At 39.8% G+C, this 19,595-nt stretch overlaps 1 protein-coding gene across 1 annotated transcript in view; it reads right to left on the bottom strand.

Moving 5' to 3' along the window:
• The window catches only part of DHX58 (DExH-box helicase 58), a 409,135-nt gene that overhangs the window by 58,517 nt on the left and 331,023 nt on the right, over positions 1–19,595 (bottom strand). The window contains exons 10-11 of the mRNA XM_044054731.1: positions 18,073–18,234; positions 13,184–13,374 (exon numbers count right to left, since the gene is read on the bottom strand). Coding sequence (XP_043910666.1) covers positions 13,184–13,374; positions 18,073–18,234 — 353 coding nt within the window. The remainder of the gene's footprint in view (positions 1–13,183; positions 13,375–18,072; positions 18,235–19,595) is intronic.

Raw genomic sequence — 19,595 nt, 5'->3', positions numbered from 1 at the left:
CTGACTAAATTGTAGCTGTATTTTTTGGGTTATATTTTCCATGCAGCACTGCTTATATTCTAATTATATCTTTCATATTCTGATTTCTGAAACTCTCTGTGATGAAGTCCTAAATACTAAGGACAAATGCTCAACTATTTTGGAAAAACATTATTAACCAAAGTCTTCTGGCACAAAAAAATAATAATAATAGTAAAGCACAAAACAGCAGCATAGATGGCACACACACAAGTTTAATAGAAATAGAAATTGAAATAAGCTCTTTCATCCCACAATACAGTCAGCCACTTAAATACCAAATCTCATAATCAATCCATCCAGTCAAAAAACAACAATTAAATTAAACCGTTAATTGTACCTCAATTACAATAGTGAAATAAATTAAAGTGAAAAATAAAAACATAGTAAAATAAATATATGTGTGTGTGTGGATTAAATATCACAGTCTACCCTAATCTAAAAAAAAAATAACACTTTTACAATATTTTCAATAAATAATCCAGTAAAACAGATGTAATAATAATAAAATAATAGTAAACCTAAAAAGCAAATCAAATCTTCATGGCTCTCAACTCCAGTACTCCATTTAAACTCATCCTATCATTAAGACCAGGTAGATGGGTCACATTAAGACTTATTTAATTTTTGGCATAAAAAATATACCAAAGCACAAGCAGGTTAGAGGGAGGGAGCATCTACTGTAGTATTGATCATTCCAATATCTACAGTTATGGTAAGTTTGCTTGCACAACTATACTATGTTCCTCATATTGTTCACTATTGCAGTAGCCTCAGCTATATGGGTAGTTACTATAGCTAACAATATTTGGGAGGTACAAGGAGAAGAGTCCAGAAGCACGGTCCTAGCAAAGTTTGATCTGGACTTAGAGAAGGAATCAAGCTTATAGTGCTTTATAAAAATATATACAGAGGACCAGGTAGCAACTTCTAGAATACTTCTAGAACCCAACCCTTTCCAAAAAGACACAGATGAAGCTAAGATTTGGGTAAGGTGGGCCTTGACTCTATTTGGAACAGTTTTGTTATGGTGATTATAACACAAGGTAATATTCTCAGACAACCATTTGGAAATAGTCTGTTTTGACACAGGTTGTCCCTTCTTACATTCACAAGAAATAAACAACTGATCTAAATAGCTGAAGTATTTACTTCTGTCAAGACAGCACCTGAGCTGCCTGTGGGCATCCAAGGAGTATGATGAAGCCTCTTTTTCCCTTATTTTTAGGTTCAGTCAAAACAAAATGAAAACTCTAGCAAAGCCAGAACTTCCACTGAGTGAACTCTCAAACTTCTTTATTAGAGGCACATGATATATATGCAAGTGATTCTTGTGAACATCAAGTGTTTCAGCTCATTGACAATTTTGAAGACCCATGACTTACTTTGTTGTTTTACTGGACAATTTCAAGCCAACAAAGCCAAATCACACAAACTATGGATATGCATATTCCAGCCTTGTTATAACCTCACCAGCATAAGCAAGTAGAACATTTAATTAAGCATTAGAAACACAGGGCTGTTATACCCAGCTGATATCCATTATCATTAGGGTCACTACAAAAATATCCCAAACAACAAACTAAAACAATGAGTGAGAAGATCACTGAAAAACCAATCAGTCAAAACAAAATAAAAACTCTAGCAAAACCAGAACTTCCACTGAGTGACCTCTCAAACCTCTTGTATCAGAGGCACATGGGATATATGCAAATGATCCTTATGAACATCAGGTGTTTCAGCTCATTGGCGATTATGAATGCCCATGACTTGTTTCGTCGTTTTACTGGACAATTTCAGGCCAATAAAGCAATGCCCCACTAGCTGTGGATATGCATATTTCGGCCTTGTTATGACCTTATTAGCACAGCACAAGCAGAGTGTTTGGCTAAGTATTAGAAACACAGGGACAAAACAAGTCATGGGCATTCAGAACCGCTAATGAGCTGAAGCACCTGATGTTCATAATGATCATTTGCATATACCCCATGTGCCTCTGATACAAAAGGTTTGGGAGGTCACTCAGTGGAAGTTCTGGCTTTGCAAGAGTTTTCATTTTGTTTTGACTGATTGGTTTTTCAGTGATCTTCTCACTCATTGTTTTAGTTTGTTGTTTGGGATATTTTTGCAGTAACCCTAATCATAATGGACATCAGCTGGGTATAACAGCCCTGTGTTTTTGATGCTTAGTAAAGCACTCTGCTGATGAGATCATAGTAAATCTGAAATATGTATATCCATTGTGAGTGGTTTTTGTTTTTATTGGCCTGAAATTATCTAGTAAAATGATGAAATTAGTCGTGGGTATTCAGAATTGCTAATGAGCTGAAACGACTGATGATCATAAGGATCATTTGCATATATTCCATGTGCCTCTGATACAAGAGGTTTGAGAGGTCACTCAGTTGAAGTTCTGGCTTTGCTAGAGTTTTTATTTTGCTTTAACTGATTAGTTTTTCAGTGACCTTCTCACTCATTGTTTTATTTTTAGGTTCAGGAAAGAAAACTGGGAGCTGGATAGTTTGGCTTTAAGTAAACTCAGTTACCACTTTAGGGATAAAAGAAGAATTAGTTCTCAAAGAAACCCTGTCCCTATGGAAAATGAGATAGGGTTGACTCACCATAAGAGCTTGCAACTCAGATACCCTTCTTGTAGCGGTCAGAGCAATCATTAAAACTCATTTCCATGTTAAGAACATCGTCAGCCAGATCACATGGACCAAGTGTTAGCTTCTCTAACATTAAATTAAGATCCCAAGGTGGGACCACATTTTGACATGAGACTGCATTGCAAGAGGAGGATCCATGGGCAGACATACTGGAACTGCCAATAAATTAACCTTGATAGAGGAGTAACAAAGGCCATAGGTTAGTAACTCATGCAAATAATGTAGACCCAAAGAAGAACTAGCCCTGAATGGTTATGTTGTTGGCACTAAGTAGAAAACCTTTTCCATTTGCTAATATATTATTTCTTAGTAGTGGGCTTTCTTGCTTCCATTTGTACCTGCTGCACATCCTCAGTAAATAGGTACCTAAAAGGAATTAGTACCCTATCATTCAAGAAATTAATTGAAGCTGATTGATGTCAGGGTATATTAAACACCCCTGTTCTTGTGTGAGTAGATCCAGTCTGTGAGGAAATTTGTGGTAATTGCCCCTGGCTATTTTAAAAAGAAGAGATAACTATGGTGGCCTGGGCCAGAATAGAGTCACCTGAATAATCTTGGGGGATTCCTTCTGAATTTTCAGAAGTACCCTAGTAGTGGAAAGGATGGAAAAGCATACAGGAACATTCCTGTCCAATGAAAACAAAAAGGCATCTGTCTTCCAGGCCTTTTTGCATGGATTCCTGGAACAGAATCTTGACAGTGGATTGCTCAGAGTGGAGGCAAAGAGGTCTACTTGAAGAGCTCTCTACAGATAGATCACTCCCCTGATCTAGTTTTTATTTATGAGGGCCTGTCTTTATCCTGCTCAGCTTGTCTGCCACACAGCTTTACTCTGACAGAATGAAGGATGCCTGTAGAGTAAGATTGTGCTGTGAAGCTATATCCCAAGCTAACATTGCTAGGCTGCAGAGGGGGTACAACCTGGTTCCTCCTTGTTTGTTGACATACAACATGACTGTGGCATTGTCTGTAACCACTTGACGTTGTCAGGGGGACCAAAGATGGTTCAGAGAGTTGAGTGCTTTGATCAGGGCATGAAAGCATCACTTCCCATACACAAGGCACAAGGTTTGATCCTGAATACCAGCCAATACCTATTTAAAGTTTATATGTTCTCCCTGTATCTCTGTGGGGCTTTTCCCACCTCAAAAAAAAACATGCTGTTTTCATCTCAAACTCATGTAAGAATGGAGCTGTAGGCAGCAGCACAAACACTAGATGATGCCCTATAGGGGGAAGAGTTGTATAGACCAACCGCATTGGGCCTTTAATCTGGTGCACAGTATCCTCAAGATAGGGGAACATGGATCACAGACCGCATGCCATGGCAGGCTAGCCACTCAATGATGTAAAAATACGGCTGCATGTGATCTGGTTGTGTTGACTAATGTTTCCAAAAATTGGCATGGGTATTTGCCAGTGGACCTGACCAACTCCGACCTATGCTAGGGACCCATACTAATGGTGGGAGGGTGTATGTTCCCTTATTGGCCAGTGTGTGCCTGCCATAAAGCCCAGAAGCCCTGGTTTAATAAGCTTCTGCCTTGCTAGTGTCCAGCTGTCCAGCTTGAGCTACCTGGGATAGCGCTATTTAGTGAAAGCTGGATGTAAAACCAATCAACCTGCCAAACATGAACTAAGAATTGCTACACACTCATTGTAGGTTCACTGACAGGAAGTAGTTTAGAAGAGGAAAACATGATGGTAAGGAGAAGATTGGACAGCCTGTGTATCCAGGAGGTAAGGTGGAAGGACAGTGGAGCAAAGCCACTTGGCTTGGGATACAGAGTCTACTACTCATGAGGAGGACAGACTAGAAATGGTGTGGGAATTGTGGTGAGGCAGAGGCTTCAGATGACAGTGAGGGATGTCATCAGAAGTAGTGACAGACTCATGGCAATCAGACTCTGGTGTAATGATACAGCAGTATTCATAATCTCAGCCTATGCCCCACAGCAGGATTGTGAAAGTGAAGAAAACAGTACATTCAGATAGCAGTTTCAGGACCTACTAGTTAAAGCAGGACAACATGAATTAGTGTTGATAAAAGGAGACTTGATTGCAAACATTAGTACAGACAGAACAGGATATGAGGTCTACCTGGGTCCACATGGTGGGGCAACAGGAGTAAAGAAGGAGAGGCCATTCTAGACTTCTGTCTAGCAAATGGCTTGATGGTACCCAACTCATTGTTCAGAAAGACAAACGCTCACAAGATCACATACAAAAGTGGCCAACATGCAACTCAGGTAGACTTCCTCCTAGTAAGGAAAGGACACTGGGGTAGAATCAACAATTGCAGATTCATCGCCAGTGAAACAGTCGGCCCACAGCATAAAATTCTGGTTGTCACAATCAGCTGCAAGCAGTGATCAGAGAAGGCTCTAAGGTCAACAGGGACCAGGCTGAAGACATGGAAGTTGAATTGAGACAAAGCACAACAGTTCAAGGGATTACTCAATGATCTAACACCTCAAGAAGAAGAAGAAATAGGTGGAGTTTTATAAAAATTGCAGCACCTCAAAACAGCATGTGTAAGGTTACAGAACAGATATGTGGCTGAGCCAGGTATGGAAAAAAGGTAGTTAAGGACAGCTGGTGGTGGAATGCAGAAGTCCAGGAAGTCATCAAAAGAAAGAAGGAGTGCAGGCAAAAGTGGGAGATAAAAAAGACAGACCATGATAGGAAGGAATACTGGTTGGCTAACAAAGGGAAGAAGAAAGGAGTTGCACCAGCAAAAAAAACAAGGCATCTGAGGCGCTCTACCAACTTCTCGAAAGTGAAGCAGTGGATGGCACAAAGAAACTCTATCAGGTTGTAAGATAAAGACAGAAAGATAAAGAAGATAGTCAGACACCCTTCTTAAGGGATGTTGGCAACAACATGTTCAGCAGTCCACAGGACATCAGAGGCAGATGGCAGGTGTACTTCCAGCAGCTTCTGAATGAAGAAAACCTCACTGAAGCTGTAGTGCCTCAGACACAGCCTACAATGAGAGAAGAAGAGGAGCTCATCCTAGGAGAAGTAAGAACAGCACTGAGGAAAATTAAGTCAGGGAAAGCAGCAGGCTCAGATGACGTCACAACAGATATAATCAAGATGTTGGATGAGATAGGGAAGAAATGGCTCCTGAGGATACTTATAGCAGTATGGAAAGAAAGATGTATCGCAGATGAATGGAAAATAAGCAAACTAGTGACAGTGTTCAAGAACACAAACTAGTGGCAGTGTTCAAGAACACAAACTAGTGGCAGTGTTCGGACACAGCCTACAATGAGAGAAGAAGAGGAGCTCATCCTAGGAGAAGTAAGAACAGCACTGAGGAAAATTAAGTCAGGGAAAGCAGCAGGCTCAGATGACGTCACAACAGATATAATCAAGATGTTGGATGAGATAGGGAAGAAATGGCTCCTGAGGATACTTATAGCAGTATGGAAAGAAAGATGTATCGCAGATGAATGGAAAATAAGCAAACTAGTGACAGTGTTCAAGAACACAAACTAGTGGCAGTGTTCAAGAACACAAACTAGTGGCAGTGTTCAAGAACACAAACTAGTGGCAGTGTTCAAGAACACAAACTAGTGGCAGTGTTCAAGAACACAAACTAGTGGCAGTGTTCAAGAACACAAACTAGTGGCAGTGTTCAAGAACAAAGGGAAAATTCACAACTGTGGGCAGTATAGAGGCATCAAACTCCTATCACACTGCTTGAAAGTTCTGGAGAGGGGATTGATGAACAAATACTCAGAATAGTAGAAAGTAATATAGGAAATGAGCAGTTTGGATTCAGATCAGGATACAGCACAACCAACTCAATGTTTGCAAAGAGACAGCTAGTTGAGAAGAAGCTAGTAAGGAGGAAAGGGTCCAAATGGGCATTCCTAGACTTCAAGAAAGCATATGGCAAGGTTCTAAGAAAGCTGACTTGGGCAGTCCTGTGGTAGTTCAGAGTCTGAGAAACATTGGTAGAATTAGTGCAAGCTATGTGCAAAGAGCCAATGACTCAAATATGAACAGTGCTCAGTCTTACAGGGGGTTCCCAGTGGGAATGGGCATGCATCAGGGTTCAACTCTGAGCCCATTGCTGTTCATATTGGTGATGGACTATATTAGCAAAAAGGTTGAAGAGGACACAGCAACAAAGTTGCTGTATGCAGATGATGTGGCATTATTAGGAGACTCTGAGCAAGAACTCCAGCAAAGTAGGCTAATTAAATGCAAAAGAGAAGGCACATGGGATGAAACTGAGTACAAATAAGAAAGTTGTAATGGCAGCAAATAGGGGAAATCAGAAGAAGCCGAAAATTGAGATAGAAAGGAAAACAGTGGAACAGGTTAACAGCTTCAAGTATTTTGGATGGGGGGTTGAGGATAAGGGAAGTCTGAATGAGGAGGTCAAAGCTAGAATCAGAGGGGCTATAGCCAACTGGAAGAGAGTGTCAGGGGTAGTGTATGAAAAGTAACGTACAAAACAGTGGTGCGACCAGTACTACTTTACGGTACAGAAACCTGAGCAGTAAAGACAAAGCTGTTGAGGATGCTACAGGTGATGGAGATGAAGGACTGAGATGGGTGGTAGGATGCACACTATGGGACAGATGAAGAAATGGGGACATAAGAGCAGAATCCAAAGTAGTTACAATTACAGAAAAGGGCAAAGAGAACAGATTACAGCAGTTTGGGCCCATGTGCAGGAAAGCAGAAGACAATCTGGTGAAGAAGATGTGGACAGACAGGAAGAAAGACAAGAGGAAATTAGTGTATCAAGCAAAAAGGTGGATGAAGTTGTGTGAGAGAAGACCTGCAACAGTCAGGCATGAGTGTCAAAGAAAGTAGGAGAGTGGCATTGAATAGGGAGAGACGGCAACAAGTGACACAACACCCAACCCCAGAAAAATGGGAACAAATGGAGGCTGATGACGATGATGAAATATCTTTCTCATATGGAGTCTAGCTAGGGTATCATGAGAATCATAGCTGCTATGAGACCCCACCTCCTGAGGTATTTCTTCACAGTGACTGAAACCTGAGTGGAAAACCTTAGAAATAGGTCTAGGTAAATATCTGTTTTTTTTTCCCTTCGGAAGATTAGCTCTTTGAACTGAAGTGTCTAGTTGATATCCCAGGAACACAATCCTGTGTGAAGGAGTCAGCTTTTGAATGTTCTTTCAGAATCGCAGTCTGTGTAAGAGATCTCTCACACAACACAGAGAGGGAGAGAGGGATTCCTGACACTTTGAAAAAGACTCTGCAAAGATAAGCAAGTCATCTAAATATGGAAAAATGTGGATACCCTGTAGCCTGCAATGAGCTATAACTGGAGCTAGACACTTTGCGAACACTCTTGGTGTACCAAATAGTTCAAAAAGTAAGGCAGAGAACTGCTAATGTGTTCCAGACACACAAAACCTTATGAAACATCTAAAGTCTGAATGAATAGGGATGTGATGATAGGCATCTTTTAGGTCTAGTGTTGCCAGGAAATGTAAAAGAGGTTATGAAGTGACATAATTTTTAATTTGGGCACTATCACAACCAGGGTTATCATTACTTGGGATGGTACATGATGAAGAACAAGTGGAAATAAAATCTCTGATCTGAAGTATGAAGAATGATTCCCTGGAAAGCAGGAATTTCTCCCCACTGCCATATGTGTAAACTTGATGAATAATTTTCAGAACCCATTTTTTTGAAACTATCTGTTGCCAAAGAGAAAAATGAAGATTCAGACTTTCTGGAAGAAAACAAGGGGCCATGGTAGGAGGGGTTCACAAGGTCTCTTGAATAGGCATTCACACTCGTTGGGCTGTCCTTGGTTTTGGGAGGTTTAAGACTTCTTTTTGGAACCACCTTACCATTTCTTCTTAAATATCTGTTTACCTCCATTTTGTTATGACTGATTATTCAGTTTTTTTGTTTGTTTGTTTGCTTGCTTACTTTTTTGTCAAAATTGGATGAGGAGATAGAAAATCCTTTGAAAATTTTGGAAAATTAGGGCTGAAAAATGTTAGAGATTCACTGAATTAGCATGAGCCCTTCATCACACTTTTTGATCACCTCTGGCGCAGAGGGGCCAAAAACTAAATCTCTATCCAAGGGAGAATTTAAAATTTCATTTTTAACATCATCTGGGCGATTCTGAAAAAGCAGCCTTGCACACCTTTAAAACAGTGCCAGTGGCCATAGCCTTGGAAGAAGTATCTATAGAATCATACACGCACTGTAAACATTGAGTAGTGACCTGTGCAATGGAAGAAACAAAGTTATTTACGGCAGATTTTTTTCTCACAAGAAAAAAATGTAGATAAAAACATTACTTGTACTTTCACAATTTGTTAGAACAAACTTTAACATATGAGGCTGACAATTCAAAATTCTGAAAATCAAAGTTGCAAAAGTATACACTTTTCCCCATACCTATCAATATTTCCACCATATGTATCAGAAATAGTAGGACTGGAATTAATTAAGTACTTAGCAGCAATGGGATAAACTAAAGCTATAGCTGCTGAGTCGGGTTTGGGAATGGTGTATAAAAATGTAAAAGACTGAGGAATTTTACACATCCTATCTGCCATTTTAGGGACACATGGCTGACTATTAGAAAAAGTGCAGGCAGTGACACACACATCCTTTAAAGCAGACAAAACAGGAAGAATGAGTGTAAGTTCTGGAACATCTCTCTGTAGCAACACTTGGTATTTTCTGAGGGACTGAGAAACCTCAAAGCTCTCCCACTGAAAACAATAACACATCCTAGCAATAGTCTCAGAGAAAGATAAACCACCACAGGGAGTCTCAGAAACTGAGATCTCCTCTGAGTCTGCAGAAATCTAAGGAAAAACCCCTGTGTTCATGCCTGCAGTTTCCTGTTCGGATTTAGAATCTTGAACCTCTTCAGGAAAAGAGGACTCCCTCTTTCTTTTACCAGAAACTACTTTACAAGAAAGATCAATAGTCTGATTTAAACCCTGAGCCAGACCCAGTAAACTAATCCTATCCAAAGAAAATTTAGAAGTAGATACACGCTTGGTTTTCTGTTTCTTTTGTTACTAATGGTAGCAGTAGCTTCCCTAAGGATGGGCACAGCATTCTAGCACAACAGGGACACCTTCTCTGTTGCTTCTCCCATGACTGACAAGAGTGGCTCTCCTTACCCACTGAGGGGACCCCAACAGCTGTAGAGGATGTAGCTAACTCCCAGTCCATAATGTCTGTAGGTGCTATCCCAGAGGGATTCATGATAAACGATGAGTGGTCTGAGATACAACACATGACCACAGCAAAGTCAGCCACCTGAGAATGAGGTACATTTCTAGCCTGCTGTTGGGGCAAAGACTGTTTGCTTAATTCGTTTCTTTTTGTGGCTGGATGAAGAACTGACCATGGGACCGGTAGCCTGTTAAAAGGTCAAGCCAATAATGGTGCCTCTTTCTCAGGGAAGACAAGCAGCAATTGCAGGGAAATAATACCAGTTCACAAAAGTTACCAGTTCACAAAAGTTACTTTTTAACAGAAAAACACAGTTAAAAGCACTTTAAAGCACAATGCCAGTACCACAAAAGCAAAATAAAACACAATTTCACCACAGAAAAAAATGCTTTCAGTTACTTTGCACCAATTTTAAACTGAAAGAAAAGTATAAGTTTATAAAAAATAAACAAAATTAATAAAATGGAATTTTTTCTCCAAAGGGAACTTTTCTGAAAAGCAAAGGAAAACACAAGCCAATGATCAATCCTCAAAACCCTCAGAGGAGCATACTCTTTGGAGGCAGGAAATCTCTGAATGGCTTCATTCCCAAACCTGTCTTTTGCTCAGCTCAGCTCGAGCTACCTGATAGTTTAGGCTCATGGAACGTTCCCTGAGGCTTTGGAAGTTGGAAGGCTATTATATCCTTGGCAGGATATAACCTAAGGCTAATGCAGCAGTGATCAATATGATGAACATCTTCCATTTCACAAATGCCTCAGAAATACAGTCCAGGGTCAAACTACCCACTGATCATCCTCTCTCTGAAGAAGTATTTCCACATATCTAAATTAAACCATCCTCATTCCAGCTGCTATTCCTGCCATCTAGTTTCTCCCTGTTCTTCCTCTTTAGTTTTACTGCTCTAATTTACTTCAGAACAATGTTTGTTTGTGTCTTTCGGCTTTTCCCGGTTAGGGGTCGCCACAGTGGAACTCTGGTCCGCTAATGATTGGTAGTTGATTTTTACGTGCCGAGTTACCAGCCCTGACGCACAACCTTCAACGAAGGTACGCCCATTCACGCGTGTCTCCATGTAGAAGATGCTCTAGCTGAGAATCAAACCGGACAGCGTCTTACTGTGAGGCGACACTACCGCAGCACCACTACCGCGGGTTACTTCAGAACAATGTAGTACATCCAAATTGTATCCCCATTATCCCCTTGTCCTCAAATACAAACTCTGTTTAATATTCATTCATTACAGTCTAGACCCTACATCGCCTTCACCATTCTAATGTGTCTTCACTGCATGCCTTCTGCCTGCCAGGAAGGTTAAAGTCCGAATTTTGGAGCATTTAGGTGATGTTAGAAGGCAAAGGTTAGAAAGCCCAGTAGCCACCCATTTTTGTCCAAACACAAGGGATTAGATAGTAGTTTGTTTTTCAGTGTTTTAGCATGAGAGATTAGCAACAGGGGAAATTTTAAAAAAATAATTAAATTCACTTGAGAGTAGGTTGATTATTAATTATCACGCATTCTTTCTCAATGGAATGAATTTAGAGAACAATTTGACTGTTTAAAAATAGGAAATAGTATGCATTTAAAAATGTATTTAATAATATTTAAATATGTATTAAAAAAGTAGTATTTAAAAATGTAGATAGTATTAAAGAATGTGAAAAAAATATATTGTTGGATACAAAGTAATTTAAATAATAATGTGTAATATAAATTTGGTCATGTGTAAAAGTGTAATCAATCAAAGTCTATGAATTTTTGTAAATTGGGTTGTTAATTAGTTAATTAATTAATTAATTGGTACTTGATATGTATGTGTGTTTATAGAGACAGGATTGTATTAGAAAAGTATTCCATTAGAAGGCGAGAGGCCGAGGTACCAGAAGTGTGTTAATAAAATAAATCATCTTGTCCTTTGAGGGTTGTTCCTTTCTTCATAGAGATTATGTTTTTTGTGGAGTTGTTTTTCTTTGGATATGTAACTGAATTAATCTCCTAACTTATACAGCATTAAATAGTACTATAAATGCAGTTGTACCACTTCCCTACAGGAAGAAATCATAAATTTCATCTACTCCTTGTCGTATGTACTTCAATATTGTACTGGCCTTTCCTGCTGGACTTTCTGATTGCAAAATAAGATTCAATATGTAGGTATGACTTTTGCTCCCAATTATTTTTCTTTTGTCTTTCTTAAGTTCATTATGTAAAGACTGCATGTTTTCTATAAGCACTATGCCCTCCAAGTAGCATGTCACACATTTTTACATTAAATCCTGTCTATCTTTGCAGAGTGCAAGCTTCTGCAACTTTTGATTGAAATCACTACCCTCATCATGGAGTAATGCAGTAAATTTCATGCTGATACCATAAGAACTGATCTTCTCCAAACGTAGCATGATATCTGATACTTATATGTTAAACAAGACTTATGAATAATGAACTTAAGAAAGACAAAAAAGGAAAAATAATTGGGAGCAAAAGTCATACCTACATATTGAATCTTATTTTCCCAGCGTCACAGCTTCTGGGACTCCACTGCTTACCAACTTTTCGCCTGACCTTTTCTCAGAACACTATGCAATTCTAATAAGGCAAATGGTTTCCATTCTACTAAACTCCTTTTTGGTCACCCATTGACAAACTTTAATTTTCCTATCAAGTTCCCATGAGACACAATCTCAGAGGCCATTCTAAATTCAAGACACAGATCATCTGCAGGGTTACCGTTGTTCACCTTATTGATAAACCAGTTATAAAAATGAATAATAATAATAATACCTCTGATGTGTGAAACCATTTTTTGGCTGCCAGCCCAAGAGCCCCACCAACCTGCCTTCCAAAAACAGTTCATTAGTTTCCCTGAAACAGAAGACAGATTAACAACCATGTGACTATCTGGCTTCGCCCTTAATCTGCCATTATACAAGGAACACCATCACCAACCTCTAGCCCTTCACCCTTGTAACACTGCTGCATTGGTACTCCCAGCATTGATTCAGGTAGTTTAGCAGTCCTTAAATCCAATTGTATAAAGCAAATAATCATAAAATCTGACAATACAGCCTAAAATGTTAGGAAAATAAGGTGGCACATAAGGTAAAAACCCATAGACTAATGTTTCATTCTCACAGCCTCTGCTTAAATGTTATAGATCTCTCCTCTCGATAGGCACTTGACTTAGTGGACCTTTTCAGATTAAGAGAAATAAATATGGCCTTTGTTATCAAAGTATCAGTATTAACCTTCTGTACTTTTGAGATTAAGTTTATCTAACATACTTGAAGTCTGGGTTAATGTTCACGTGGTGCATGTTTTCAATCAGCCGCATATCACTTCCAAAGCACACTGCAGTTGTGCAGTTTCTACAATAAATTATTACTTCTGTAGGCTTGAAGACCTGCCGTTTTCTTTCATTCTCTTCCATTTTCAGTTTACGAGAGATAACAGATTCCATCTGTAATTCTTTAATCTAAAACAAAATCAAAATATTTAAATGTCAGTATTTACTTTTGCAGTACATACACCTTTACCAGTACCCTTGCAAATATATGTACTTGTAATTTGCAAGGAACTTTACCTCTACACTACTGTTTTTCTTAGCTGTATACTATAAATGTGTTTACTTGCTCCTTAAAAACATCATTACCTGCATGCTGTAGACATGTATACTTGTTCTCTACAATCATCCTTACCTCTACACTACAAACATACGTACCTACTACTTACAAGAATTTTCACTTGTGCAATAAAAACATATTTACTTAAACATTAAGCAGTTTTAATGGAGCACTGAAGCAGAACAGATTTCATGAACCTTAATTAGGCCCTGACACAAGAACTAGGCCCATTCCTGTCACAGCATTAAAAACCCAAATACTTGGAGAAATTAAATAAATGGAGAAAAACATTATTAGGGCATGATTTAACAGCTGTCTCTGTTATCAGTGACATAGGTGCCAGGCCAGGGGTGAATTTCTGATTTCCCATCCACTGGTCCAGGTTACACTTGAATAGGGTTAGGGATAGGCTCAGCTTCATATAGATGGGAAGCTTATGCCAGAGAATGTGAATTCTCTGAGATACATATCTGTCCCTTCAGCATGTCCTATTTATGTCGTAAGTAAAGTTTAGGTCCTTAGATTTAGTAGTTCTGATGTTCATTTGCAGATATGCAGAAGGTCCATCAGAGTGGTATCCAAAGATGCCTTGTATGCTAGGCATAGATTGCCTGTCAGGAGTCTGTAGGAAACAGAATACAGAGATAAGACTGTGAAGTGATCTTCTTAGGACATTGTGTTTGCACCCTGCATTCTTATTGTAAGGAACCTCTGTGGAATTTCCAGCTGTTGTATGTGCCTGGCCAGGTATATATTGAAGGCATCATTATACTCAATGATTGGTCTAATGGGGGCAGAATGCACAGTGACTTACTTGGACCTATATGCCATGCCAATACTTAGAAGTCGAGTGACATAGAATGATTTTTGCACTACCTTGGATACATGTTGCTCAAAAGCCAGGTTACTATCTATATGTGTCTCCAAGTCCTTAACTACTATGTCTACTCATAGGGATGTTTTATCAGTGAGGTAGTTTCCAAGAGTGGCTGACTCCCAAAAGTTACTACTATGCATTTCATGGCATTGAGCTTTAAGCTATGGCTTTGGCATTATTCATTTGTCTGTGTTAGACCTTCCTGTAGGATGTTAGTATCTTAAGATTCTATAACTGGTCCCAGTTTGCAGTCATCTGCAAACTTGGTCAGCTAGAAGCCCTTGACAGTGTCATCCCATCCAAAAAGTAGATGCCAAGAGGAGTGGACATAGCACATAGCCCTGAGTATCTCTGCTGGAGACCAGCCTCTTAGTGGAGTTGATCTCCCTGATCCCAACTTTCTGGAGCCTACCTGTCAACTAGCTGGTTATCCAGTGAGTTACATAGGGGTTTATGCCTAAGTCTGTGAGTGAATGTACTTTTCTGTGAATGTCTAAGTAGGGTATTGTATTAAATGCCTTCTTAGCCAAGTCAAGGTAGGCAATATGGACACGGAAACCACAAAACCTAAAAGGCACGAAACCAGGAAACAGGAATGCTATACAGATAGAAAATCCCAGAAATGCAGGACACAGACACCAAAGCTAACGCTTTAATTCACTTTTATTACATGAACTTTGTCCTCATCCATTGCCTTGGTAACCTTATCAAGAAGTCTACCAGGTTTAGAAGACATTACATGCCCTTGATGGAACCAAACTGGATTGTGTCCAGTGTCCGAAGGTTTCATATGCCATTATTAATCGATTCCATGAATATTCTTTCCCTGGCTTTGCATATAAGTTCATAGGTTCATAGGTTCATACTAGGCTATCTGCCCTAGGGCATTTATAAGCCTAGCCAGAATGTGTTTGGCTTTCGCCACCCATTTTAAATTTATTTTGCTATGCACTTTTTCGAGGTTAGTATACTGTGCCTCTGTCTAACAGTGACACAGAAGTGATACCCGGGATAAACCTACGATCTCCCAATCCACTCATCAAGATTCCTCTTGAAGAGAGTCAATGAGGGACTCTGCCTAACCTGGACTGGGATTTTATTCCAGAGTGAAGGGAGCCTCTGGGTTACGAATCTGTCCCTCCAGCATGTCCTATTTATTTCAGTGCTGAGGTTCAAGTCTCTTGAGCGTGTAGCTCGATGGGATTTGGATTTTCTGAGGTGCAGCATGTCCATTAATTCCGGGTTGGACATGGCTTTATACGTCAGGCACAGATCGCCTCTGAACAGGCAGTATGCCACTGAGTAGAGCTGGAGTTTCTTTAACCGGGCAGCATATGGCATCTGTTTGAGCCCTTTGATCCTCTTGGTGAGGTACTTTTGGGGTCTTTCCAGTTGCTGCAGGTGTCTGGTAAGGTACATCCCAAAAGGGGCATTGTACTCAATTATGGGCCTGATGGAGGGATGAGTAAAGAGGCACGATGACCTCCTCTGATCTAGATGTGAATCCCTTCATGATTAGGTGGCTATATAAAATGTTTTTCTAACCACTTTGGCCACGTGGTTGTCAAATGAGAGATTGCTATCAACTTGGGTCCCCAGGTCCCTAATTACTTCTTCTGTACTTAGCGGATTACCACCTATGTGGTAATTTGTGGGCACTTTGTTTTTGCCAAAGGGGATGACTATACACTTTTTGGCATTTAGCTTGAGGCCATGGCTCTGGCACCAGTTGTCTGTTTCTATAAGGAGCTTTTGGAGGATGCTTGTGTCAGCTGGAGAGTCGATTACGGCACCCAGTTTGCAGTCATCTGCGAACTTAGTCAGCCACAGTCCTTCCGTGTTGGCCTGTACCTCCGAGAAATATATACCGAACAAGAGAAGTCCCAGGACTGAGCCTTGTGGGACACCACTTGTAACTGGTTTGGAGTCTGACATGGCTCCAGCAATTCTAACCATGTGGGTTCTGTCCTTGAGCCAGTTTGCAATCCATCTAGTCACACAGGGGTTTATATTTAAGCTGGTGAGCTTATCTATAATGCCCGAGTGGGGTATTGTATTGAAGGCTTTTGCGAGGTCCAGGTAGGCTGTGTGGACCACCTTCCCCTCGTCAATGGCCTTGGTGACTGTTTCAAAGAAATCAACCAGGTTTAAGAGGCAGGATCTGCCCTTAACAAAGCCGAACTGGGTAGGATCCAGTGTCTGTAGGTCCCCAATATCTTTATTTATGAGGTCCATGATGATCCTTTCCATAGCTTTGCAGACCAAGCTAGTCAGGCTTATGGGGCGATAGTTTCCAGGATCCGTTGAGGCACCACCTTTATGGAGAGGGACCACTGTTGCTGTATGCCACTCTTTGGGCACATATCCTGTAGTAAGGCTGAGACTGAAAAGTAGTTTTATGTTTGGGTTTAGCTCTTCTTGGAGTTCATGTAGGACGCAGCCCAGGACACCGTCTGGTCCCATTGATGCTGTGTTTTTTGCTTTGGAGAGGGCGGCTCTTACCTGAGCATCTGAGATGTCAGGGGGGCAGCACTCTGTTGGGATAGATATTTGCCCTTTTGGTGGGGGGGGAGAAGTTTGCGCTGAACCTGTCAGCTAGGATGTTGGCAATGTCTGTGGGTCCGGTGTATTTTTTGTCATTTTGGACTAATTCTGAGCATATCTGGGAATTACCACCCAGGTTCCTAACATAACTAAAGAAAGCCTTGTGATTATCCTTAGTGTCCTGTGCAGTTTTTCTCTCGAAGCTGGCCTTAGACAATTTTATGAGTGCCCGTAGTTTTTTGCTAATACTGATCAGTGATGCCTTCCCTTTTTGGGATTTTGCTCTATCATTTAGCAGCTTCCTCCTTTTATTGTATAGTTTGTTTATGGCTGGGGTCCACCAGACTGGACCCCCATATGGGACTAGTCAGTCTAATGGGTCTGTAGTTCCTGGGATCTGATGATGATTTGCCCTTGTGGAGAGGGATGACTGTTGCACTCCACCATTTACATGGGACAAAACCTGCTCAGAGGCTTTGGCTGAAGAGTGACTCAAATGGCCCTGATAGATCATTGTTTCAGGCAACTGAGGAGGTACCCTGGGGTATTATCTTGGCCCAGTGAAGCTGTGGTTTTGGCCTTAGAGAGTGCTTTATTGACCCACTCCCTATTGAGAGCTGGAATCATTATATTTGATGGTATTTCCTGGGGACAGTGACTGGGATAATGGGGGGGGGGTGTTGAAGCTGGAGCTGAATTTGTCAGTATCCATTCATATGCTGGCATCCATAAAAAGTAAAAGCAAAATATTCCAGTTTGATAAGAAGGCAAAGAAAGTCTACATATTTAATCTTCCACATTTTATTGAAATAACTGGGATCATGCACAAATATATAGATAAACCATGCTGAGCACAAGCACAAATACTGTGTATTATAATAAAGACGGTAAGATCGTGAGTCTAAATGAAACCTTAACAAATTTAACAGCTAAATATACAAAGATATTTCAATGCACATATACACCTGAACCTGAAACAAACTGACAGATTCAGAGACAAATAGATGTTGATATGCCATTTAAGTACTAAATGTTAAATACATAATTTATGTATTCTTTATCTAAGTTAACTTTTTTTCTCAGTGTTTCTCAGTCTTTCGATACTGGTTTGTTTTTATTTTAGGCTTACTTTTTCCCTGTACTCTTCTTTGGGCATCTGTTGTATGTCCTTTATAACTTGTTTCGTAAGTTCTTCAAGGTACTCATTAGTAAATTCCCTGCGAATCTCCTTCCCACCTTGCTTAGCTACCACTGAGTAAACACTGTCTTCTGCACGTGCTCGACCTCTGGCCTACAAAAAAAAAATTAACTTTTTAGCTGCTGTATGAATGACAATGCCTTTACAGTTTAACTTGTACAATAAACATATAAAATACGTAACAGACATTCATCTATTGATTAGGTTTCTGCTGGGTCAAGTGACAGAAGATATACGTCTCACAAACAACAACTGTTGGTAGTTCTTGGTACTGAATCATTCAGTTGCATTCAACTAGAATGGGTTAGTTTGCTCAGTTTCAAGCCTCATACTGTACTATTTGTATTACTATTTAGGTGGCTTTAAAATACAGGCAACATCTGAAACCTTTCAACATATCTAAAAGTCAGATGTTAGAATAGACAGCAGGCTGAAAATCAGTTTGATAGCAACCAATTGGCCTAAGTTTCAATAAAGAACCATAATCTTGTATTGCGTTGTCTTGAGAAAGATATTTAAATTGTCTCTTGTCATTTTTCCTGGCTGTCAAGAAAAGAACCTGAAAATTAATTTAAACTCTGCACATGTTCCCTGACTACAAACTGTGTAAAGGAAAAATGGCACAAATTACATTTCACAAACTGAATAATATTAGTAGTAGTAATAATAATAATAATAATAATAACTATGTTTCAAGTTTGTTCTCTGTTACAACAAAAGCCATCAATACTTGATCAAATTTGTTTCTAATTAAAAAGTACAGAAGCCAAATGTTACTCAGTGCATTTCTACCATTGTGTTATAAAATCTAAATTCTGCATCACTGTATACAATTAGCTGAATTTTATTTAATAACTTACAAACAAAATGTATTGATATTTGGAACTTAATTAACATCACCAGCACTGCATGGGTATGACTTATGGGGATGGTATGAGAGAACTGTGAACTGTACTTCTGCCTGGGGTCGATGCTGACTTATCCCCGTACATGCAGTCTAGCTGCAACCTAACCATGCCTTAAGCTAATGTTTTCGAAGCCCGCTATGATATACTGCATGTTGGGCAAAGTCAGGCCAGAGGTTAAAAGGTAAAACTCCACAGTGCTTCCAGGCCACAGCATCAGCCTTGTCCTTCTGCGGCACACTAAGGGAGGCTATTGTCCTAGTACTTTTTGCAGTACGGATAGCAACAGGCTGCACCAGCAGAATGGAGCAGGTGGTGAACAGGTAGGTGTCCATGTTAATAAGCCCATACCTGAATGAAGAAGATAGTGAAAAGAAAAAAGGCATAGTTAATAAGCTTGCATTTATTTTTTTCCTATTTAAAACATTTTGTTATGGAAGTTGAGCTAACTGAGAACAAATAACTTCCAAAAACATCTACTAAAATATAAATGAACACTGGAAGTTGCCATATACATCTTCATGAGATTGTTTTCCTATTTTTATAGAA

This window comes from Protopterus annectens, chromosome 13.part0 (genome assembly GCF_019279795.1).
Source record: "Protopterus annectens isolate FY-2018-M chromosome 13.part0, PAN1.0, whole genome shotgun sequence".
Classification (NCBI taxonomy): domain Eukaryota; kingdom Metazoa; phylum Chordata; order Ceratodontiformes; family Protopteridae; genus Protopterus; species Protopterus annectens.
Note: the sequence above shows the minus strand (reverse complement) of the source record. Positions and strands in the feature narration are given on the sequence as shown.